Source organism: Thermochaetoides thermophila (assembly GCF_000221225.1).
Source record: "Thermochaetoides thermophila DSM 1495 unplaced genomic scaffold scf7180000011815, whole genome shotgun sequence".
NCBI classification, from domain to species: domain Eukaryota; kingdom Fungi; phylum Ascomycota; class Sordariomycetes; order Sordariales; family Chaetomiaceae; genus Thermochaetoides; species Thermochaetoides thermophila.
The window spans coordinates 1,463,906-1,487,313 of NW_006383031.1; the positions used below are offsets into that span (position 1 = coordinate 1,463,906).

General features: G+C 52.7%; 6 protein-coding genes and 1 non-coding gene across 7 annotated transcripts; 5 read left to right on the forward strand and 2 right to left on the reverse strand.

The window, feature by feature from the left end:
• Window positions 1-1,873: 1,873 nt before the first annotated feature.
• Window positions 1,874-3,496, forward strand: CTHT_0020190 (uncharacterized protein; the record flags this gene model as incomplete). The annotated part of the gene is made up of 3 exons (XM_006692434.1): window positions 1,874-2,051; window positions 2,242-3,309; window positions 3,375-3,496. 3 exons carry the CDS (start codon window positions 1,874-1,876, stop codon window positions 3,494-3,496), a joined length of 1,368 nt encoding a protein of 455 aa, XP_006692497.1.
• Window positions 3,497-4,489: 993 nt separating this feature from the next.
• On the reverse strand, window positions 4,490-6,706 carry CTHT_0020200 (putative phenylalanine protein; the record flags this gene model as incomplete). The annotated part of the gene is made up of 2 exons (XM_006692435.1): window positions 4,490-6,494; window positions 6,552-6,706. 2 exons carry the CDS (start codon window positions 6,704-6,706, stop codon window positions 4,490-4,492), a joined length of 2,160 nt encoding a protein of 719 aa, XP_006692498.1.
• Window positions 6,707-9,376: 2,670 nt separating this feature from the next.
• On the forward strand, window positions 9,377-10,505 carry CTHT_0020210 (uncharacterized protein; the record flags this gene model as incomplete). The annotated part of the gene is made up of 4 exons (XM_006692436.1): window positions 9,377-9,485; window positions 9,670-10,140; window positions 10,191-10,318; window positions 10,368-10,505. The coding sequence occupies 4 exons, from the start codon at window positions 9,377-9,379 to the stop codon at window positions 10,503-10,505; spliced, it is 846 nt and encodes a 281-aa protein (XP_006692499.1).
• A 415-nt stretch (window positions 10,506-10,920) lies between these two features.
• On the forward strand, window positions 10,921-12,745 carry CTHT_0020220 (uncharacterized protein; the record flags this gene model as incomplete). Its single annotated transcript, XM_006692437.1, has 3 exons — window positions 10,921-11,177; window positions 11,246-11,595; window positions 11,649-12,745. 3 exons carry the CDS (start codon window positions 10,921-10,923, stop codon window positions 12,743-12,745), a joined length of 1,704 nt encoding a protein of 567 aa, XP_006692500.1.
• A 1,434-nt stretch (window positions 12,746-14,179) lies between these two features.
• On the forward strand, window positions 14,180-18,849 carry CTHT_0020230 (putative sit4-associating protein; the record flags this gene model as incomplete). The annotated part of the gene is made up of 4 exons (XM_006692438.1): window positions 14,180-16,831; window positions 16,919-17,190; window positions 17,261-17,288; window positions 17,563-18,849. 4 exons carry the CDS (start codon window positions 14,180-14,182, stop codon window positions 18,847-18,849), a joined length of 4,239 nt encoding a protein of 1,412 aa, XP_006692501.1.
• Window positions 18,850-19,511: 662 nt separating this feature from the next.
• Window positions 19,512-22,089, reverse strand: CTHT_0020240 (uncharacterized protein; the record flags this gene model as incomplete). Its single annotated transcript, XM_006692439.1, has 3 exons — window positions 19,512-20,600; window positions 20,679-21,754; window positions 21,921-22,089. The coding sequence occupies 3 exons, from the start codon at window positions 22,087-22,089 to the stop codon at window positions 19,512-19,514; spliced, it is 2,334 nt and encodes a 777-aa protein (XP_006692502.1).
• Window positions 22,090-23,020: 931 nt separating this feature from the next.
• Window positions 23,021-23,109, forward strand: CTHT_0020250. The gene is given in 2 exon segments: window positions 23,021-23,058; window positions 23,074-23,109. It is a non-coding gene; the product is annotated as a tRNA-Tyr (tRNA).
• Window positions 23,110-23,408: the final 299 nt, after the last annotated feature.

Genomic DNA, 23,408 nt, shown 5'->3' on the forward strand with positions numbered 1-23,408 from the left:
CTTTTTCACTTGAAAATTGGCACCTATCATTGAAGATATGGGGAGACATGCCGGATACTCCTTAGTTATATCCGCATAGCATCATAGCTTAATAGATTAGTATGGCTAACAAAGACACAAAGGCCACATCATCAAAGAGGCAGCATTACTACACACTGAGTCACCAGCATTACGACGGTTGATGCATGCTCAGGAGGACAAATCTTGTAGAATTAAAAATAAAGTGAAGCTAGCCTGAGGCAACAAAGGAGTCGGGCACCGAGTTAACAGCGGAACAGGGAGCCATCCTAAGGCTTGTTCCTGGACGGGTCTGCCGAGTCCAACCATGCTCTATATATTCATATAAGCCGGTTAGTGGAGAAAAGACCGAATTTAGAGTATATATATATGTATATATATATATAGAAGTTTGAGTGTCTCTTTGTACGTATAAGATTGGGGCCCCTTCTAACCCTACTAAGTAAAAGTAACGTTGATACAAAAACTGGTACGTCTGTGACGATCCAGACAGTCCTTCTGAGATGGGTTCAAGAGATGCCAGGTCTCTGGACCTAGAGACAAGAGTCCTCACACAGTCAAAGTGGCCGTTGTGGTCACCAGTTGGTAAGCAGTTGTTTGTAATATTGCTGACTGGAGATCTTCTTCGGCCAGATGGCCTGCCTGGTATCTATATACATCACATACAACCTTGTGGCTTCCCTTCCTTCCTCTTCAACAGCACACACTGTTGAGGGTCAATATCCTTGGGTGTTGTAGAACACCTTCCCAATGATCGATTGTTGTGGGCGGATATCTGAGTTTGATGGGTTACAACTCCCTTTTACTCAGATCAGTCAGTAACATGGAAGCCACTTTCCCAGATAGAGCCGTTGTTTGTCGTGAAAACTCCTTTATTGTGCCTATCAACATTTAAGAAAAACACTTGTTTATCGATCTTAATGTTTTTGTACATAAAAAGCCGGATGGCTGTACTATGTTTGGATTAGTTCTTTTATATTTAGATTTGTTCATAATCCACCAACTCATGAGTAAAGAGGAGAGGGTTAAGAAGTGCTTTCTTAGTTTATACTTTGTCTCAATAAAGGATCATGTGATTAGTATAGTTGCTTAATGACTTACGTTCGTTTATTTACAGTTATAAAGATGATACACGACTTAGCTGATAGAGAGCAGGACGGCATTTTACCTTAATCTGAAGGGACCCTATTCTTAAACTCTTTTACAGCCAGGCTAGCAACTTCTTACACTAAGGAGGGAAACTTACAAGTGTATGTTAACAGTGACCTGTTATCAAGATATTATATGTATCCAAAAATTTTGACACTATGAATGCTAGATCCAGAATATAGAATCGGGGTGCTTCCTTGGAAGTAGTCTTGATCGCTAATCCACTCCTACACTATTCCTACGGGGAAAGTTCTAAGCAGCGTACAAAATTAACAGTCCATTTCCCGTTTGTTACATAATCTCTTTGCTCGCAGACTTCGCCAAGCTGGTATGCCCTTTCCTTGGACACCATTGCGATATTGTACGTGCCCTAGCCAAATACCAGGGGCCTTTTCAAATCTAACCCTAGCAGCACAAAATATAGAATCATCCAACCTACACTGGCACCGGAGCCCTTTGCCCCTTGACCTCTTCAATCGGCCCTTGCAAGGCAAGTAGTAAGCCTGCGAGCTCACAGCCAGCCGGCTACCTTCCTCTCCGAAGCATCAGGAATCTCTTCAGTCATATTATTTCCATGCTCGAAGTTAACATATGTTCCTTTCAAATAGAGGGGCAGATCCGCATTGCAGGGCCAGGCCGTCCCTCACGGCTGGTGTCCACTCCCCTTGATATAAGGCGGGCCGCACGGGTGACCGTTGACGATGCGATGCAATTTGTGCGAATGCCAGGAGACCTGCGAAACCTGGTCCGTCACTATGCCAGGCAGGACTCGTACCTATGGGACACCATTGATCGTGGTTCTGCATGGACGCCGTGGTCACACCACATACCAAGTGCGCAGCTGCGTGTGCAGTTTTTTCAGGCTGTGTTGAAGGTCATTGATGGTAAGTCATGCTTTAATGTTTGACGTGGTTGACTCTGGCAGCATGCGCTTCTCCTGAACTGGTTTTTGGGCCTTTTTACAAGAAAAAGAAATCAGAATTAGGAGAATATACACTAGCTTCATGTTCTTAGTCCACACTCTAACACGTGAGTAATATCTCCCAGTACTGTGCCAGCTAACCTTTGGACCAGATTTGATTCCCCGTGTCACCTTTTGTCTTGCCGACTGGCAAGCGACCACCAGGCCAATTCCAGCTTTCCCAAATTTCAAGGCCAGATCAGACTCCCAGTCCAACTCTTGCTCTTCTTCTCCCCATCAACCAGTACCGTCTCATTCACTTGTCCCTGCTCCCTCCCCTGCTCTCTCGCCAGCTGCTCCAACAACCCTGTGGCCCACCTCAAGCGTCCAGGCCCATAACCCTTTATTCTCCAGGCTGCAGTGGGCTGTTCAACGAGCCTCTCCAAGGCTGGAAGAGTACCGCTCCATGGTCTCTCGCTCCTCGACTACGGGGATAACCAACCATTCTTCTGAGTCTCAGCAGGGTCAACGTGTACAGACACAGCGGCAGGTCGTGCAGCCGCAGCAGACCTTAACCCCTGCACGTAGCTCGACTGGTAGCTTCACTATGGAGCCTGACTGGCACGATGCTAGATCTGAGGGGAGCACCACGGATGTTTCGGACGTCGATTCGATGACCAGGTGCGTGATCTTGGGCTACGCTCGGTACCATCCTGGCGAGGGTAATCCACAGGACTTGACTGTGAATGATAGCAACAAGGATGTTGGCTCTGATGCTAACTTTGCCCGGCCTCGTGACAGCCTGAAGCTTTCTGATTATAACACTCTGAAGTCAGATAACGCCAGCGTAGATGCCACCCAAGTCGCCCTGGCCCCCGTAACTGAGCAAACCCAGACCAGCCAGAAAACTAATGAACAGGAGCAGTTCCCATTAAACCCCACACTGACAGAGTCCTCTCCAGGCCCAGGAGCAGATAGTGAGGAGTCAATGGGAAACGGCAACGAGGCTAACAAACAGGACTCTCTACGACGCCAGTTTACTCCCTGTCATCAGTCTTCTCCAGTCACCACCCCGGCGACCTCAGTGTCTCTCCTATCTTCGAAAATTGACTTAGCTGTGGAGGAAAATACTTCTGCCCTCAGCCTATCGCCAGCAACCACGGATGACATCCAGCCCACGGCAAACCAAGAGGATAATACTAACGGAGAGATACCTGATGATCACTGCGCGACAAACAAGGGTGAATGATCCACATTGAAAGTCTGTATTCTTATCATGTCTTCGTAGAAGTCTAACATCATACAGTGAACCTTGAGGACCTGAAAGACGCCGCCAATACCCCCATCGTCCCCACCATCATTCCAACCCTTCCCTCAGAATTCCCTGTTATCCTGCCGGGCCCACCCTTCAGTGGCACACGGCCCTGAAGTGAGCGATAGCGAGGAGGACATCATGGCACGCTACGTACCCAACCACTTCTCCAAATCATGTGCCCACCCCACTGCCGAGCAGTTAAAGACTGACTCGGCCGCACAAGAGACTCAAGAGCTGGGTTGGGAGATTGTTACCGTCGAGGAGGCTCCTGTTATGGAAGAGAACGGGAAAGGAGCCAACAGACGGCATTGTCGTCAGGCAGAGCTTGCCAGGATGGCTTCCAGCTGGACTAGGGGATTGACCCGTTGGTGGTGAGTTGGGAGCCGCTGGTACAAAGAGCTAAGAAGGCGTTGTGTAAGGGATTGTGGGTGAAGGTTCGAAATTGAAAGAGTGATTACTGCGCCTTTACAGTTGGAGTTTCAGTGTGTTTCATAAGAGCTTGAATTGACATTAACAATCTTGAATCTTCGAATAAGCTTTGGAATTGTCTGGCCGTTATACAAAACAGTTCGTTTAGAGGTTTGTGGCTTGTCGGTGCATTTGTGGTTGTGGTTTTTAAACTGCTCAATACTCGGTAGTTATCGCTTATTCGGATATCTCCAAGCATGTTCCCTTAGTTCGATGGGTCATTGTCGCGGTGCGTATTAGCAGGGGCATGCTGATGATCGCTTTGCCTCATATAAACTTGTGCATACCTTGGGTATCTCTCTGCCTTATAATGTCGCTAGAAGTTTAGTCATGGGAGATTGTTTAGGAGATGTGCTTCCTGACTTCATGTTCTGACAAGGCGGCATTTCCTGTTCTTTTGCTCAGGGGTAAAAGGGGAATGGAGAAGCCAACCAACCATCTATTCCAAGTTCCGCTGAATGGAGTGCTTGTGACATACTGCTAGTAATACAGAAAAAATCGAGATGCTCTTCGAAACAGTACCGAGCACAGAGACATGCTTTGTCTTGTGCTGAATAGTCCTTCCCTCCCCCCACCTTAACCCTTTTCTCCCCCACAACACACGCCCCATTTTACCCCGGACGTACCCCCACTCATTCCTACACCCACAACTCCACTTTCTCCCCCCATTTCATAACTTTCTCCATCAGCTCTCCCCGCCTTAAACCCTCGTAGATCTCCCCCGCTAAGCTCCCCAGGATCCTGCTCCTGACCTTCACCTCCTCTTCATTCTTTAGCCCAATATCCTCCCCGGATTTCCACCTTCTGACCAATAAAGGCGGATGGTCCTCGACACCCCGATTCATCGGCACCTTCAGTTCTTCACGCACCCATTTCCACACGGCCGCCGTCAAGGGGCTGACCCAGCGCGTGGTTGTAGGGTGCGTGAAGAAGGATGATCTCACAGCGCGATAGCACTGCTGCAGCGCCGAGGCAGCCTCAGAGCGGAACTCACGGATTGCGGACGTCGTCAACTCGTAACCGTTGAGTATTTCGAGCAATTCGGCGATGGCCTCGCCCACAGCCAAGCGACTCCGGTCCGGCAAGTCCTTATGCGCCAGACGATCCCACTTTTGCATGATGGCGTGGCTGACCTTATTGAGGAGCTCATCCTTGACCTCGATGCCGTCTACAAGCTTCTGCAAAGCAGACTTCAGCGCTGCCGGTACCAGCAGAGCAAATTCCCGGCCCAAACACCGCAGATCTAATGCCTGACACAGCACATAGAGATATGTGGCTGCCATCAACGAGACAAGTTCAACTGCCTCAAGGGCATAGCGCCCTGCGACGAGTGCCATGGAGTTGACACTCTGGTTGGCCATTTCAGCAATCTGAACGTGCGACGAGACCGGACGAGCAAGGTAGGCCAACTCGGCGGCATATGCAGCCATGTTGACGTCGAATCCCTTGGCTGTGAACGATGCCGAGGGGTCGTCAGCAGACAAGTTCGGCGGCAGGCCCTTATTGGTCGCGTTGTTGATCAGTTCCGTGCACTGGGTGAAGAGGAGTCTGCCGAGGTTCTGCAGCGCAGTCATGGTCTTCTCCATCGCCGAGGTGATAGCCATGGCCTGGAAGTTCCCTCCATGATGGACGCGCAAGCCATGAGCATCGATGAGAGGGTTATCAGTGGTGGAGTTCAGCTCGATCTCGACCTGGCGCGTGGCCAGCCGCAAGTCCTCGAGCTGGGGACCGATCCATTGGGGTGCGGTTCGTAAGGGGTACCGGTCCTGGGCTAAGCCAACGCGATGCTTGGAGGACGCCTCGTCGGAGGGACAGAGTTTTGAGTCTCGCAAAAAGTTGTAGATGTTATGTGCGACCTCTGTCTGGCCAGAGTGTGGCCGGACCTGAGAAATAAAGGGGTCGTAGTTGTTGATAGTGCCGTCAAGAGCTTCAGTGCCCATCGCGGTCAGCACCTGCACGAGGAGCGCCAACTGGTTGGCCTCGTGTATCGCGAGACAGGCAACTGCGCAACTGGGCGCCGTGCCGTTGGTGATACCCAGGCCTTCCTTGGCCTGAAGGCGAACTGGCCTGATACCGGCTATCTCGAGGGTCTCGCTGGCAGGGATGACCTTGGGCCGGCCGTTAGGTTCCTTGCCGCCGATCCGGACGTAGATATCCGGGTTGCCCTCAATAGCGCCGGCGATGTATGAAAGCGTTGAGAGGTCGCCCGATGAGGAGATGCTTCCGCGCAGGGGCACCACTGGCGTCATATCCAGCGCCAACAACTTCATGACAGATTCGATCACACTGACACGAACCGCGGAATGACCTCTCATCAGGGAATTGCACCTGATGAGCATCGACGCCCTAACGACAGGAACAGGCAACGCGTGGCTGCGCAGCAGCTGGTTATCCTTGACGTCCCCTTCATCTTCAGGGTCTCTCTTGTCGGCTTTCAGCAAGATGCCGACATTGAGATGCTGGATGGCTGCATCCTGCAAGCGCTCAAAGTTTTGCGTGCGCGTGTCGGCGCTGCCGCCAAACCCGGTGTTAACGCCATAGACGACTTGGCCCAGCTCGAGCTCATGCTGCAGGAAGTTAACGCTTTTCAGGATCTCTTGCTGTCTGATCGGGTCGGACGTCAACTGGGCCGGAACGCCGCGCCTGTGAGGGTCAGTTTGAGTGCTCTACTGGGCGAGTGGTTAGGGTTTTGTCACCCACATAGAGACGGCCACCACGTCGGCGATGGTCAGGTCATGGCCATTGACGACCACCGGGGAACCGGAGCGCAGGCGGTCCTGGAGCCGCGTCCATTCGGCATAGGTGGCATTGGCATGCGGGGTTATTACGTTTGGGAAGACCACTGTACTGCCCATATTGGTGATAATGATGCTTGATAGGTTTACCTATAGTTTGGTTTGCGCGATTCGCTGATAATGTTGCAACGTTCGACACGAAGGATGCAATACAAAGCCTCGGGGGTCAAGTGGGCAGTCCAAGCCGTCTTAAGGTTGCTGAAATGATAGGAAGCTGCGCTGGCGCAGTCGAGCTGTCCTCTTCACAGTCCCGGTCTTCGGACTGAGAGTCAACCTTCTCAACACATTTTTACACATTTTTTCCGTCGCTATTTTTTCTCAACCCGACCCTTGCCCGGCGGACGTTGTTAGCGTGCAGCCGCAAAAACCAAGCTTTCCGTTGACCCCTGTCCCTTGCTGCCGGTTCTCGGAATGGCTTCCGGTTCCGTGACGTTGGACGACCAGCTTTCCGGGTTGGGGGTAGCGGCTCTTCCGCTTTTCCCCGTCTCTTAGCCCGCCGATTCAGCATCACCAGTGCCCGCTAACTATATGTCACTAACTTGGAACAGGTCAGAGTACAGAGGATGTTGAGTAAACCTGCAAGAAGCTATGTATGATGAGGCCAGCTTGTGACAGGGTAGCATTGGCACAGACCCTTGTCCTCGCTTACCTGCCTGCTTTCGGATAACCAGAGGTGTTGTGTGAGATTTTCCCTGGGGTGCTTTTTGACTGTGACGGATCATATGTCTTGCTTCCCACGTAAACACGAAGAGATGGTGCTATGCATGTCTAGCCAGTCATGTTTGGATTGGGCACGCCCATGCACAGAGATCGTGATCTAAGTATTGCGGGCGCTTACATGATCGGATGGTCCTAGATCTCGAATGATCTTGTGCACTTTGGCCATGATGCAGGTCACCGCGTCTAACGGCTGGGAAGGATGCATGCCGGTCAATAATGGCAGCACTTAGGTGTGAAGTTTAACCGGGAAAATTGAAGAGCCGAAACTTTAAAAGTGATCACGAAAACGGCCGCAAGAACGCCGCGTGGACTAAGATTCGAACCAACCCGGGCCATGGATTTACCGTTAGTGGTGTTCATAATCGATGGGCAGCAGACAAGGATACTGAACTCCGATAGGAATATAGATGTTAGACTGGTTTCTGTCTGGAGGGCTGATCAGAACAGGGAGCAAGAATGGCGGCCGGAGAATGCTGTGACTGACAGCCCAACTTCTAGTCATGTTTCCTAATTAAAACTTGGGACCCCAGATTCTTTAGATAATGCAACGTGGACGTCTCAAGCCACGCTGTTCGATATTGCGCTCAGCCTGAAGTCCAGCCAGGGTCAACGTTGGTTCACGATCAAGGAAAGCAACGTTTTTTGCGAAGATCTTCCAATAAGCGCCATGAGAGGACAAAGGTGAGTAGACAGCTGGAGCACTTGTGACCTCGTGACATAACTATTCCCCAATGCTAACAGTAACAGTAATGTTAAAGGTGAAATGGGTTATACCATCCAAAGAGATGGAGTAACGAGGCAGTGTCGCAATAAATGTTGCCAGCCGTCATCTATGTCGCAGATGAAGGGCTGCAATGGTCTACTTATAGGGAGAAAATTAGATATTGGGTCCTATGAGCGGAAAACAAGTGAACACATCTCGGATCAAGCCCGGAGAAACATAGTCAACATAAAACGTGGCGTGCTAAACATAACCGGAATTGAAAATGACAATAATGTTGCTGCAGCATGCCGATGACCATTCAGACATGACGCAGAGGGCCGGCAAACTCGAACCCAGACGATGAAAACGGCCCAAAAGGCGAGGCCGCGTGCAAGAGAGATCTTACTCGGTGTAACCTGGCCTACGCTTTACCCTCGTGATGAGCACGTTGCTGACTCTACCACTTGTTCCGCTCGCGAGTTCTTTCATCATAGCAGCTTATCCTTCCTTCTGGTACCAGGGAGAAGGAAGAGAGTTTGTCCCATAGGCATTATGTGAACCAAAGGGGGTACAGCATGAGAACCCGAGAAGTCGCTTCTCTATGGGGTCGTCCATGTCCGGTCCGAGTCGGTAAAAATCACAACCCGGAGCTGTGCTAGATGGCTGGCAGCATCGACTGGTATGGACATTGCCAGCGGACATCCAACATGTCTCCGAGCAAACAAAATCAGCAGCAGCGGGGCATCATCGTGTTACACCCCCTCCCCCTCTCCAAACAGATGCATGCCGTGCTGCAAATAGGCAAGGGGCATCTATGGTATGTTTCCTTCCCAAGATACCGGAGTTTCCGCAAGTCATGCATCGCTAACTGAAATCGAGAATTAATATGCCAAGCCTCGGGACGCCGCAGTCGAGTCCGTGGGTGTTGACCGGCATTCCTCCAACTATGTCCGACGGGCGTTGGGGTCCATCCCCATGACATGGGAAACTGAACTTTCCAACTTGCTAAGGCTGTGAAATATCCGCCAGGGGATCACAAAGATAAATGGGAAAGATCCACCATCAACCTCAAACTTTCCCAAAGCCATCTAACGCCCCGTTGAGCCTGCCCAGTACGGATCCAGCACATGAAAGTGGTGAACCTCTTCCGCCGTCTCCTCTGTTTCTTCTCCTCAAAAAGCTCCGACACCAGCTCCGAGACGTTTCCAGCTGAGCAACCACAGCAGTCTCTCAAAGAAGCTTCTTCTTCTTTTACATCGTCTTCGGCAAACGGAACATCCATCCAACTCAACAACACTATAACCAAAATGTCGAGCGTTGCTGGTAAGCCGGCTGGCAAGTACGACGAGATTCCCGGGCCTCTTGGCCTCGGAGCCGCCTCGCTGGCGGGCAAGGTTGCACTCGTGACTGGTGCTGGTACGTACAATTTGGTTCTGTTTTTGGCCCTGCAAAAAAGATCGATTAGTGGGCGGCAGGACGGGACAATATTTTACCCCAACTAATGTCCGATTGCCCATGATCTTGCTCTGGTTACACAAATATGGTCAACGAGCCGGTCCTCCTATGCTACCGTAACTGTGCAGCATGCTGATCAGTGCAGGCCGTGGCATTGGTCGCGAAATTGCCCTCGAGCTGGGCCGCCGCGGTGCCAAGGTGATTATCAACTATGCCAACAGTGAAGCGACAGCGCAGGAGGTGGTCAACCAAATCAAGAAAAACGGGTCAGATGCAGCGTCCGTCAAGGCAAACGTGTCGGACGTTGACCAGATTGTGCGCATGTTTGAGGAGGCCAAGAAGATCTTTGGTAAGATCGACATTGTTGTGTCCAATAGCGGTGTTGTATCGTTCGGCCATGTCAAGGATGTCACTCCAGAGGAGTTTGACCGCGTCTTCAATATCAACACCCGCGGCCAGTTCTTTGTTGCCCGTGAAGCCTACAAGAACTTGGAGGTCGGCGGCCGTCTGATCATGATGGGCTCCATCACTGGTCAGGCGAAGATGGTGCCTCGTCACGCTGTCTACTCCGGCAGCAAGGGTGCCATTGAAACATTTGTGCGCTGCTTGGCCGTCGGTAGGTTCTGTTCCATCTATCTTCTGTTACGCGCGAGCTGACAGGAGTAGATTTTGGCGACAAGAAGTGCACAGTCAATTGCGTTGCCCCCGGTGGCATCAAGACGGACATGTACCATGCCGTGTGCCGCGAGTACATCCCTGGTGGTGACAAGCTCAACGATGAGGAAGTCGACGAGGTAAGAACCACTACCTATCTGTGCGAAAGATCCCAGCTAACGCGAATAGTATGCGGCTGGTTGGTCTCCTATTCATCGTGTCGGTCTGCCTATCGACGTGGCCCGTGTTGTCTGCTTCCTGGCTTCTCAAGACGGCGAGTGGATCAACGGCAAGGTGATTGGTATTGACGGCGGTGCTTGCATGTAATGATAGAAGGCGATGATGTGTTATGGTTCCGGATAGACGTTATGGCTGAGCTTGCTTTTGCGATTCTACGGTTATGATGAGCCCTAGTCAGGGTAGTAATTCTGCTATTTTCAACTTCTAGACACTCGGGCGTTGAACGGTTCCTGTGATGAACTTGAGCTAACAATTTCGGTTCTTGTCCACTCATCGGTCTGAAGTCTAAGATAGTAGTCTGTCCAAAAAGCCATCCCTATACCCCAGCAATTGAAAACTCATCGGTCAACTTGTGAAATATAAAGGAGTTTGGGAATGTTAACCCTAACCCTGGAAATCGCCTTCGGGAGGTCTTACCCCGCGTTGTTCTTGATCTCGGATGCTGTCGTCATCAACTAGCCTCGTCTTCCAGTAAACATGCTAACATGCATCGAAGCAGAAAATGAGCCAGCCAACACCTATCACTGGGCACAATGATCGCAACAGGATCATGGTCATAGGTGACTCCATCTCCCATGGTCGAGAAGGAGACTACACCTGGAGATACCGCCTATGGCAGTGGTTCGGCGAGCAGAACATCAACGTAGGGTTTTTCGGGCCGTTTGAGGGGACAGAACCACCACTCAAACCTGAACCTCCACGCCCACCAAGGTTTCCTGGAGAGGAGGAAGAGATTAGATGGCCGAGAGTTGATGGCGGGTATGCTAGGGACGTGGACAGGAAGTTCTTGGAGGGGGGGGGTGTCGGCATTTCGCGGTCGGCGGTAGACAGGCGAAGCAAGTGAGGGCGTCTGTGAGAGATGAGGTGAAGAGATGGAGGCCGAATTTGTGTGTCATTGAGTTGGGTTTTAATGATCTTGCCTTGGGAGGGGATAAGCCGGAGAAGGTTGTGGGTAATATCAAGGGAATTGTAGAGGAGGTTCAGCAAGCGGTGAGGGAGAACTTTGAGAAGGAGGTGCGGATTCTGGTTGCGGATGTGCCGAGGAGGAAACCATACCCTGGAATGGGGAACTTGGCTGAACGAATCGAAAATGTGGATTGGATTTTGAGAAAGCAGATCGAAGGGGGTTCGTGGGGGGGAGAAGTACGGTTGGTAAGGTTGAGTGAGCAGTACGACTGTAAGTCTTCTGGGTGCGATGAAGGCTGACTGGGCGACTGACTGAGGAGACAGGTTGCAACGCGGCGTATGATGGACTGCATCCAAATGCCTTAGGGGAGTTCCAAATTGCGAGGGCCGTCTCACGGGTGCTGGTCGAAGAGTTTGCTATCGGTCAAAGTCCATTAACGATTCCAGTGGAATTACCCTCTCGTCCGGTGCCAACCCCGACCAATGTTACGGCTGTGCCCGAACCTAGCGGCATCGCGGTGACTTGGGATGCAGTCTATGGGGCATTTGGCTATGATCTGCGCATGCGGGCTGTTGGAACAGAAGAATGGGAGTACCATCATACTCGGAGTAACCGACTTGATGCCACGTTGTGTACTCGGGGGCAGGCTTGGGAGTTCCAAGTACGCACTAGCGGCGGGGATTCGGTCAAAGGACCGTGGAGTGACAGTGTATCAGCTGTGCCAGACACTGAGACAGTACCGCCGCCGAGAAATATTGTTACTCATGCAACAGAGACTGGACTCATTGCCACGTGGGATCCTCCAGACCTTGGAGAGAGTGCTGGACATTTGGATCGCTATGCGGTCATAGTCGGCCATGAATATTGCCGAAACGTGGTATTTGTCTATGGCGTTAGAGGAGAAAAGGTGGAAGTCAATTCCCTTTTTCCTGGTCATCGGTTTTATGTCAAGGTTAAGACATGGACTAGCGTAGGTGGAGGATGCCCTGCGGAGGGCTACCCCGTTACAGTAGGCAGGGGAATTCCTCCAACACCTGGCGACATATCGCTAGAGGCTATGGGAAACACAGCCATTGAGATAAGTTGGACTGGACACCCGGACGCTGCATGGTATAGTATCTGGGTTAGAGAGCAGAGAAGTGGTTGGGAAACCAGGCTGCAACACAACCCCGGGCCTGGTGCTAGACCTCAGTGGCCTTATCCGGCACAGTCCGCTGACAGGGAGAAGTTCGTTTTCTATACCGGAGACAAGATGCCATGGAATCTGGAGTTCTCTGTCGCCGCATACAACGGCCGTGACGGGTCTGCGTGGTCAGAATGGGTTTCACTTTCTGACCACCCTCCTGATGTGTCGATTGAGAATACGGACTCCATTGTCATCAGACTTTTGTACAAAGCTCTGGATGATCATACCAACTAACAATGAGTAGTGTTAAGCATGTGGTTGGATGGAATAATATCTCGTAAAAACGTAAACGAATCCGCCCAACTCTTCCTGTGTCGATGTTTTGAACTTTCAAGTTGGCTGGACAACGTCATATCTGCTTATGCAGAGTAGGTGTTAAGCGAGGCGCAGACACGTGCTCCAAAAACGTGGCAGGGGAGCTGAAACAAGGGAGATCGTCTTGGCAAACAAGACCTCCGGCGCGCTGAAACGGCCGGTCTTTGGTGTTGCGCGACATGTCGTCGACGCGCGATTTATCTTGGTGGCTGCAGCCCGCCACGTGATTTGGCCATGGCTTGTTTGTCAGTGCTTTGTCTACAACCGAAGCAGGACTCTCAACCAGTTTTTAGCAGAATGATCGTTATTGCAGAACTGAGAAGTGAAAATGGCAGTGAGGTACCGTATCTTTGGTTCCTGAAGTCGGTCACCAGGCAGAGAAATCCCACTGGAACCCAAAATCCATGTGGCCCATGCACTGCCAGCTGAATCTAGGGGTGGAATCCAAGGCCAGCCAATCATAAATTTGGGGTGGTGGATCCTGGCAGCCGTCAGCAGCGTTGGGCACAGGGCGACAGTGCTTGCCTGCGGTCTGGGCCAGGACCCAAGCCCCCAGCAACACACGGCGACGCAGCGGGCAGAGCGCAGAGCGGCCAGGAGAAAGCCATCATTTCTTCATCGAGCTTTTGCATCCACTCCCGCAACACCACACCACGGCACCTGGACAAGCGCACGTCCGAGACTCTGGTGTCAACAGCGACAGCGATAGACATTTTCCTTTTTTTTTTTTACTTTTTTCTTCCGCCATTTTGGTCTAGGTTAGTTGCCTGGACGTGTACCATTAGTCTCATTTGACGAGCTTTCTGTGCGTACTTCCCCTCCTTCCCCTCCCGACTCCGGCAGCGTCATCCCACCACGCACACAGAACCCTTTTGCTCGTTAACGAGCCCAACCGATTTCTTTCACCAAACCCGAATACCTGAATACCAATTTAGTTCTCCCTTAGGCAATTGCTTGCATCTTTATTACGGGATCGCACAGCGCGTCCACTGCTCGCCCCACCTTGTCGCTGTCGACGGGGACTCCGGCTGGGCCCCTGGCTAACCCGCTGCTCTACTGCAGATATCAGATATCAAAGATACCCCTCCCCTGCGGCATACTCAACTTCCTGCCACCTACCATCCAGCGGAAACTCAATTCGCATCCACGCCTTTTGGTCGGGCCGCTCTTCTTCCTTGGGGTCGCCGCGCGAGTCTCACGACCTCCAATCGCAGCATACCTGGCGTCGACGTATGCGATTGCTCGAGCCGCGCGAGTCCTCGCATAACCACGACATTCAGTCTTCTCGTCAGTGCCGCGCTACCGGTGCTGTGACGTGACAACCAACTACCTCAAAATAATCAACTGCCCAACATGTTCTGGCGGTTTGGCGGTTACGCCAATGTCTCGACTATCGATACCATCCTCGAGAAGGACAACTTCCAGCTCGAAGAACTGCTCGATGAGACCGACCTAATTCAGGAACTTAAGCAGCATAATGCCAAGTTGATTGAGTACCTCCGAGAGCCCAAGGTGCTAGAGAAGCTCCTGCAGTATGTTGTAGCTCCAAAGCTCGAGCCCGTCGCCTCGCAGGACGACAACGACGAGACCGAAGATGAGGACGAAATCAAGGGCAAGGGCCTCTCGCTCTCATTCAACTCATCTACCTCGACCTGCGACGATGCTGAGAAGAAGCGTAATCGCTATGCTTTTGTTGCCGCCGAGATCTTGTCAGCCGACGTCTGGTCACTCTATGAGGCCCTTCTGGAAAGCAGGGACCTGCTCGTCAACTTTTGGCAGTTCCTGACGAGGCCATCGCCGCTTGATCCACTGCAGGCGAGCTACTTCACCAAAGTCAACGAGTCCCTCTTCGACAAGAAGACAGCGGAGATGATCGATCTGTTAAAGTCGATGGATGGCGCTGTGGCCAACCTCCTTCGACATGTGGACTGCCCCATGATCATGGACCTGTTGCTTAAGATCATCAGCCTCGAAAGAAATGAGGCAGGCCAGGGAATTGTCGAATGGTTATACAGCCAAGATCTCATGCCAACCCTGATCTCATTTCTTGGGCCTGAACATCCCTGGTCGACTCAAACTTCTGCTGCCGACTTTATCAAAGCCATTATTACTGTGTCGGCCAATGCGTCTCAGAACGAGCAGGCTTGCATCGGTCCCAATGAGCTCACGCGCCAACTCGTATCCAGACCATGTGTCGAGCAGCTCATCAAGTATATGCTCGGTGGCGGTAACCCGCTAACTTGTGGTGTTGGCATCGTTATCGAAGTTATCAGGAAGAACAACTCGGATTATGATCCCGAGGGCGTCGATATTCATGCACCTCCCACGAGCAAGGACCCCATCTACCTAGGCACTCTGCTTCGCCTTTTCGCCGAGCATATCCCTGATTTTATGAACCTCATAATGACCGCCCCTGCCCAAGAGCATCGCCTCAACTCTACCTTTGGCGATCGCATCGAGCCCCTCGGCTTTGACAGGTTCAAGACATGCGAGCTCATGGCCGAACTTTTACACTGCAGCAACATGGTGCTGCTTAATGAGCCTGGCTCTGAGGAGTTTATTGCCGCCCGAGATGCCGAACGGCACAGGCTACGGGCCGAGGGCAAGTTGATGCCTACTCCTGGAGCAGCTGGCCCTATGCGGAGAGAGAATCTGTCCTTGCAGGCGTCACAGCTGTCGGCTGCAGACGAGAACCGCAAGCTGGAGGTCACGAACAGCTCGGTTGAGGACGATGGATTCGAGGAGGTGTCTCATGCTGCCGAGGAGGAGATCACCCACGGTGTTTTGGAGTTGCCTGATGCGCCGCTGCCTACGGGGTCGAGTTTGCTCGATAAGGACGACGACGACTTTGTTGATGAACCTCTAAGCTCGCCGAGGCTTAAATATAGCGAGCCTGTTAGGTCGGACGACCAGTCACCATTTGAGGATCCTGATTTGGTGGTTCCCCCGCTTTCGCCAAAGAAGCAGACCGAGCAGGACAGCTCCTCTGGCAAGACGCCTGGGCCATCAGGGACGAAGGAGGAAGAAAAGGAACGACCTACAACCATGGTCGAACCTAGTCCCGCCAAGCCGGTCGAAGAGAAACCTCCGCCCAAGACAGAAGAGATAGCAAAGGAGGATACTCCGTCCCAACCAAGTGAAACGGCCGCAGAGACGACAGCTGCCAGCCAGACAGCTTCAGAGGGTGACTCCACACTTGAGCAGTCCCGAGACACCATCGACGAGTCAGTCAATACTTCGATTGTCATCGCAAATATTACTGAGGCGCCGAATCCCGTCGAGACTACACCCCCTCCGGCCAAGCCAGTTGTCGGTGACTTCCTCAAGATGCAGCTCGTCAAGTACAATGTTGTCCCTACTATCCTCAGCTTCTTTTTCAAGTACCCGTGGAACAACTTCTTGCACAATGTGGTTTACGACATTGTGCAGCAAGTTTTCAACGGCCCCATGGACCGTGGCTACAATCCGACCCTTGCTACCAGCCTTTTTGAGCAGGCGGACATCACAACACAAATCATCAATGGGCAGAAGGCCAGCGAGAAATCTGAAGCCGAGATCAAGACTCGCCAAGGCTACATGGGCCATCTGACCCTCATTGCAGAAGAAGTGGTCAAGTTCACAGAGCGTCACCCGCCGGAGCTGCTCAGCGAGACTGTGCTCAACAAGGTTATGGCGCCTGAATGGGTTCAGTACGTTGAGGGCCCACTTGCTGAGACCCGTGAACGCGACAATGCCATCCTGGGCGGCGTCCGGCCTGAAGCCGTGATGGCTCGTGGCAGTGCTAGCCTGATGGGTTTTGCCGGCCTGAGCTCAATCGGTCTAAGTGCAAGCGCCTCGAATGCCCTTGCCGAGGCTGGCTTGAATGGCGGCCTGGACTCGGGTGAAGGGTCTGGTAGTCTTGGTGCCTTCTCCATCAGCGCCGGGACTCTCATGAGCGGATTCGGAAGCAGTAGTGATGAAGACGACGACGAAGAGCAGGAAACTGAGGAGGATGTCAACAACGAGGTTGGTAGAACTTCCCCTTCTTTTGGAGACTGTGGAAGTCCTCTGGGGCCCAGTGGCACCGGGGCTTACTTCCGATCCTTCTCTCAGGCACGCAGCCTTACTGCGCTGGATGAGGCCGTGAGAAATGGGAATGGGTTTGGCGCTATTGGCGATGGCAGACCACATGTACATGCTTCGTGGTCGTATGCTGAGGCGCCGCACAGTACCGAGGGGGATGATGTGATGGATCTAGATGAGGCAGTGCCGGCATTGGAGGACTTCCAGAGAGATGGCACCGTTCAGAGTGGTGCTTCTGCGGCTGCTGACGATCTCGGCTTCGATTTTGTCGAGCCGTGGGACGCGTCCAGGCTGTGCTCTTAGTACGAGCCAGGCCTAATGTGTTTCCATCCTCTGCTCACCCCCAATGGCGTTGCCCGGATCGATAAGCAGCAGCGTTGAGCTCCTGGCCAAGGGCTGGGTGCTGTATGGATATCGCAAGCTATGTTTCCTTTGTTTTCTCTAGAAAATATGGACTTTTTGTGCCGCATTTCGACAGCCGAGTGACTTTGGCATGGCTAGGTTGGGCTGCTGAAGTCGCCGGTGTGTGCTGTCGGTCCCATACTCTGCTATATTCCCTCCTTCAGTCCAACTTCTCTGGACTTTTGTGCCTTATCCTATCGCCATCATTTCCTGGATCATCCCCGCTCTGTGTTTCGGTGTCTTTGGCAGGGCATGTACTAACATGTCTTCAGTTCCGGGCCTACACCAACTCCCTCAACAGCGACAACAGCAACTCTCTTAACCCTCCCTCTATTCCCCCGCCCCCTCCCCCTCCCCCGCCACTCAACATCCCTCCGTCTCGTGCGCGCTTACAGCTAGCTGCCCGTCTTGCTATGAACAAGCGCAATGCCGAGGCGGCTGCTCAAGCCAACGAAGCTCAGTCCACAACCAATGGTGATCCAGACAGCAGCCTGCTCCACGAAGATGACGATGACGACCCTGGCTTTGGCCTGCCTAGCAGCGAAAGGATTTCTAACCCATTTGAGGATTATGAAGAGGAAGACGAAGACGAGGAAGATGTGGAGGATAATTCCAGTGATGATGGCGATCCCTCCGCCGCAGCTGCCGGAAACAACAATGTGAGCAGCAGCTCTGGTCTTGGCTGGAACCGTGGGTCGTGGTGGCGTAACGTTGTCCGTCGTGGTGCCAGAAGGTTCGAAGCTGATGATGATGACGACGATGATGGCTTGGGGCTGGGTCGGGTCGAGAAGTTTGGTGATGGCCGAGATGACTCGTCCAGTAGTGATGACGATGCTCGTCCTTCGGGCGGCGGTTTCGGCACTAGTGGAGGATTTGATGATGCCTTTGAGGATGAGGAGTTTGGCGACTTTGCCATGCCGGAGGTTGATGCGGCTACAAAGGCAGCTGCTGGCTCAGGCTCTGCAAGTGGTGCCACTGCCGCCGGCGGGACGATAGGCTCGGGAACGGGATTCTCTGGGATTGATCCCGAGAGAGAAACTATCCTTGTTAAACCGACACCTGTTCATGCGAAGTCAGGGATTGGCCCGTTCAGCAGCTTCTGGCCCTTCTCCACTCCGAAGTTTGGTCTCGGTGAGGATAAGGAAAAGGAAAAGGAGGCAACTCCGGCGTTTGAGAAGGAGGGTGCAACTTCGGCTGAAGAAGCTCACACCGGTACAACGGCCGTCACATTCCCCTCAACCACTACCACGGTGACAAAGTCTGCTACACCATCCTCGACAGGTACGCTAGCTGATGAACCAGTCGAATTGGCCAAAGAAGAGGCTGAGCCGGAGCCAGGCACGGATGCTGAGGTGGTCGAGGTCGAACTAGTGTTGGATGATCGCGACCGGATTCCGATAGCAGCCACTATCCCTGCGCCTTCGACTGCTGATGTCAGCAAGGAGCAGAAAGAAGAGAGGATGGTATTTTCACATCATCGGAAGAAGGATAGTGTTGATGGTGATGGCGAAGGCGAGGAGATCATCATTCACCCGCCTGTTGGCGAGGGTCTGCGTTGAGCTGGCTTCCTTGGCACACACAGGGGTCTGGTCTTGGCTGAGAGTTAACGCAAGGGTTAGGGTTTAATTAAGGTAGAGATGATGACGAAGTGAGTGAAGGGTATTGTTGGGCTGTGTAGATGTTGAATGGAAGAGGGATTGATGGATTAAGAAAGCAACGGGTAATACGGGTGTTTATCAGACAAATCGAGGGAGCGGTCACATTGTGCTACCTTCCAATGCCCTACGAACAAGGATGGAGGGTGCCATGTCCGTTACTTGTGTATTTGTAGGTGCTCTACGGATTACGTTTAGGTTTGCATCAATGCATGATGTTTGTCGGTTTGTTTTCTATGAACCGTCGTATATCCGTATCTCTTCAGTTACAGCCTTTCCTGGCGCAGACATCTGTGTTGCCTTCAAGTAGGCATCGTCCTCTATCCTTTGGAATCAGGCCTGACGGGAGATATGACACCAGGGCATCATCGATATGTCCCTTACCCATGGCATCAAGAAAAAAAGGAGGAAGGTATCCATGCAACCTTGAAAATGCTAGGCCAATAATTTAATTGAGGAAGAGAATACATGGTATATAAGGTATCCGGATATCCATTCATACAGTCCAAACACGCATTCCTGTCATATCCAAACCCAGTAAGCAATCTTCCCCCTTGGCCAACTCTCTAAGACCTTGGCATAAGAATCTCAAACCATCCTGCACTCCTGGTATCAAATCCAAACAGAATATCCCCTACCAAGGGGAAGATGTCACCCGGCGGCAGCCTATCCCACCGTCTTCTTGTCCTCCCAGGGCCATTACCACTCCCGTTCGCATTGCTATTCCCAGCAGCCGGTTGGCTATCCCCCTCACCCAGTGCCTGCTGACCGCCTCCTCCTGCCTGCCCCGCATCAACCGCCATCCCCCCTTCTCCCCCATCCCCTCCACCAGACGCAGCAGTCCCTGGTATCGGCCCCAACACTATCCCCGGCCCAGGCTCCGTTCCGATTCCCTGCCCTGTTGCCCCTCCTCCCTGCGCTGGCGCAGGGAAATCCCCATGACCGCCCTCTGAAACCCGTTCCTGGACTTCTTTTGCAATCGCGGGGTCGATCTCATCCTCTTCCGTGACGAAATGCAGATATACTCCATCCGTGACGCCCCATGTTGGCTTGACGAACACCCGGCTCGGGTCCACGCCTACCTTGACTTGTCCGATACATCGGATTGCTCCGTCGTTATACCGGAATATAGCGCCCTTGAAAAGACCGGGGTATTGAGCGCGCATGGGTAACTGGAAGGGGAAGCTGAAGGACCCGCCCAGTAAGGGCGTCGATGGGGTCGGTGTGCCGGGCGACGTGGGAGGTGGCGAGCTGGACAGAGAAGCGTAGTAAATTTCGACCGAAGCAATGTTTGTTAGCGGGGCGCGGCTGAAATGATGGAATTCGCTGATGCGGCCTGGCAAGCTCGGGTTGCGGCGAAAGCCCCAGGGGTGTCGGCCTGATCGGGAGGAACGGATGGGTGTGCCGGAGGGTAAGCGGGTGGATGTTGATGAGGCTAAGGAGGATGGGTTGGTTGAGGTGGGAGGATAGAGAGTGGTCGGGTCGTCGGAGTTGGGGGTGTCAGAGTAGACGCCTATGAAGGCGACACTGGCGCCGTCGGCGGGCTCACCATAGATGAGGGCGGTCGGGTTGACGCGGCAGCGGTCGTAAGTCTTGACTTTCTTGGCAGTCTTTCCCACGTCGAGGATAAGGTCGCCTGAGAGACGCTTGCGGATCTACAGATGTTAAAAAGGAGGTGTTAGCATGAGGCGGAAGCTGTACAACATGGTAGAGGGGGGCTGGTATGGACATACGAGAACCGCTAGCAGCTCGTCAGAGAGCTCGTCTGCACCAGTCGGTGCGACTGAGGACCGGAAGCCAAACACCTCCAGCTTGTCCTGATCAGATACGGGCACGTATATCCAGACAGATTTTAATTGATAGCCGGGGGCTAGGCGCTCAAACGTTGGTATTGCTGTCGGTTGCCGCGGAGTATGAGCGTGGAGGGCGACCAAGATACCCCGCCAAAAGAAGAAGGTAAGCCCGGTAATAAACCTCAAGTCGAGAGACCGTATCCGTGTCATCGGCTTGTCGAAGTCTTGGACGAGCGTCCAGTCGCTGTGGCTCAACGTGGGCGGCGACGGCGTGTCCCAGAGGGGAAAGTAGCGAAAGGTTTGTCGCGGAGTTATTCGCAGCATCCCATCTACCTGACAAACTGTCACTGCGGGAGACTGAGTCACGTCGACAAAGATGAATGCCAGATGGTCGCTTCGCTCTTGGGACCAGGGAACATAGTTGGCATGTAGCCGCTGGATCGACCGAATTCCGTTGGCATCGATGGTGAACAAGGCCAGCTTTGGTCGGTCGGCGTCAGCAACATCCTTCGGATATGACTTTGGCGGGTATCCCCTTTCCCAGCTCTCAATTTCAGGAAGTGGTAATGCTGCTGGTGGTAAAACCGGTTCAACGGAGCATCTTCGTGCCATCGTAATGGTTGATATCGCCCTCCAGAATATGCACGTCGGATCATGCTGCCGTATCATCTCTAGAACATCAATCGGGCATCGCCTTAACGCAGGCATGCCAACCACCTGGGCAACATAGTGTAACACATCCTCGGGTGCGATATATCGCGTTCGCAGGGAAGGATAGTAGCCCCCGAGCCACGGGCGCGCCCAGCTCGCGATAAGCCAGAGCCGCGCGAGTGCTTCGACGACATCGCCTGCCACATGTCGTTGAAAGATCACGAAACAGTCGTTGTGGACGGCTACGACGTTGTCGTGGCAAAAGACTTGATGCAGACGAATGTGCTCTAGACGCGACTCCTCCATGGGGAAGTCGAATGGACGCGAGCATCCTCGATACTGCGCCTTCTCGGCGTCACCGATCACTGATTATCCGTTGAACCCAATGTTAGCTACGGGTCTCTAGCTTGGTATTGGCATCGAGGTCGCATTTGCCGGCGGGAAGGGAAAAGGCGATGGGATGATGCTGACGACGGCGAGGTTGGCGATAGCCTCAAACCGAGGTCAAAAAGAGGGCCAAGAACGACTTACACGCAACGGCCCGCTCTTGCTCGCGGATCTGACTGCCGCATGCTCCACAGCGGGGCTCAGGGTGGAGATATTTAGGGACATGCGCGCTTGTTGTGATCGACGCGCTGGTCCCGGGCAGCAGCGGGAAGCGCAGAGGCGCCCACTGTGTTGATAACTGCGGCGGCGTCATTCAGCCGGCGGCCGTGGGCGTGGGCGTGGGCGTGGGCAAAAAACGCAGCTTAGGGCTGTAGGTATCGTCGGTGAGGAGTGGTCGGTGGCCAGTAGGACAAGTGAGTGGACACCGAGCAGCTGTGCCGTGGCCGTTGTTGGGTCAAGTCTGCTATCAAGGTTTGGTGGAGAACAACTCGGGGTTAGTTAGCTTTGGTCTTGTGTGGTTTTGCTTTGGGCTTAGGTGGCTTTTGATTGGAAACTTGGCAGCTTGATGACAGGTCAACGGGATCGCTAGCGACGGCGATTTTATTCGACGAATCCTCGCCCGCGAATTGCAGTCGGGGAATCGCTCGAATGTGGCATCCTTCTCCGCGATCGAGACGAGAAAGCAGCCCGGGTGCCGAATATTTTAAGGTCGCCGCCTCCTGACAGCTTTGTGACAGCGCTGATAGCTGAACCGGGGCTAAACAGAGAAAAAGCAACGGCCACGGTGGACCTCGACCGTCGCCAACTGCTTGTCAATGCTCTCCCAAATAGGCTTGGCTCCATGGTACAGGGTACCTCCTGCAGCCGCACAGTGCGCTACCGCTGTCACCCCGTCAGCGATTATGATAGACAGCCTGAGACGTTGACAAACGAAAGTCTCCGAGATGGAGAGGTAACTGTGCCGCCTGCAATGCCAACATCTCTTGAAAATATATCGAGGCACCCCAATCTTCATGACAGCAAAAGAGGCAATAGCAGCGCAGCCCGCTGCGCTGTTGGGCCTGTGTTTCTGCTGTCACACAGTGCTGCAATGGTTTTGAGAGAACCCACATCACCAACAATCACTTTCAAAAAGTCAAAAACCACCGCGTTCGGCCACATCGGCGGGCGATCCTCCATGTGTGGAGCAAGTCGGCTCCAGATAATTGGCTGTTGTGTGGCTATGGCTTAACCATTTCCTCCATCCCCTTGTGGTGTAGTTGGCTATCACGTTCGGCTGTAAAGGACTTTTATGGATACCGAAAGGTCACCGGCTCGATTCCGGTCGAGGGGACATAAAATTATGTTGCCTTTTTCCATTTTTCTTGTTCACTTTAGCATACATCGAAGTCTCAATCGCTAGCCCTAAGATATCGATCAGTGAAAAACAACTAACACTTCGACGCCTCAATTGTCAATAATCTTCGAAAAGATCGGCATTCATGTGTAAAAGTTGTATAAACAGTGGTTAAACGATGAAGTCTTCTTATCCTAGCAACATAAGACATTGAGGCTATACGGAACCCGGATGCTATCCGTTCGGTATTTACTGTTCTTTGTGAGGTTGAGGCATACTCATTAGATTAAAGACTC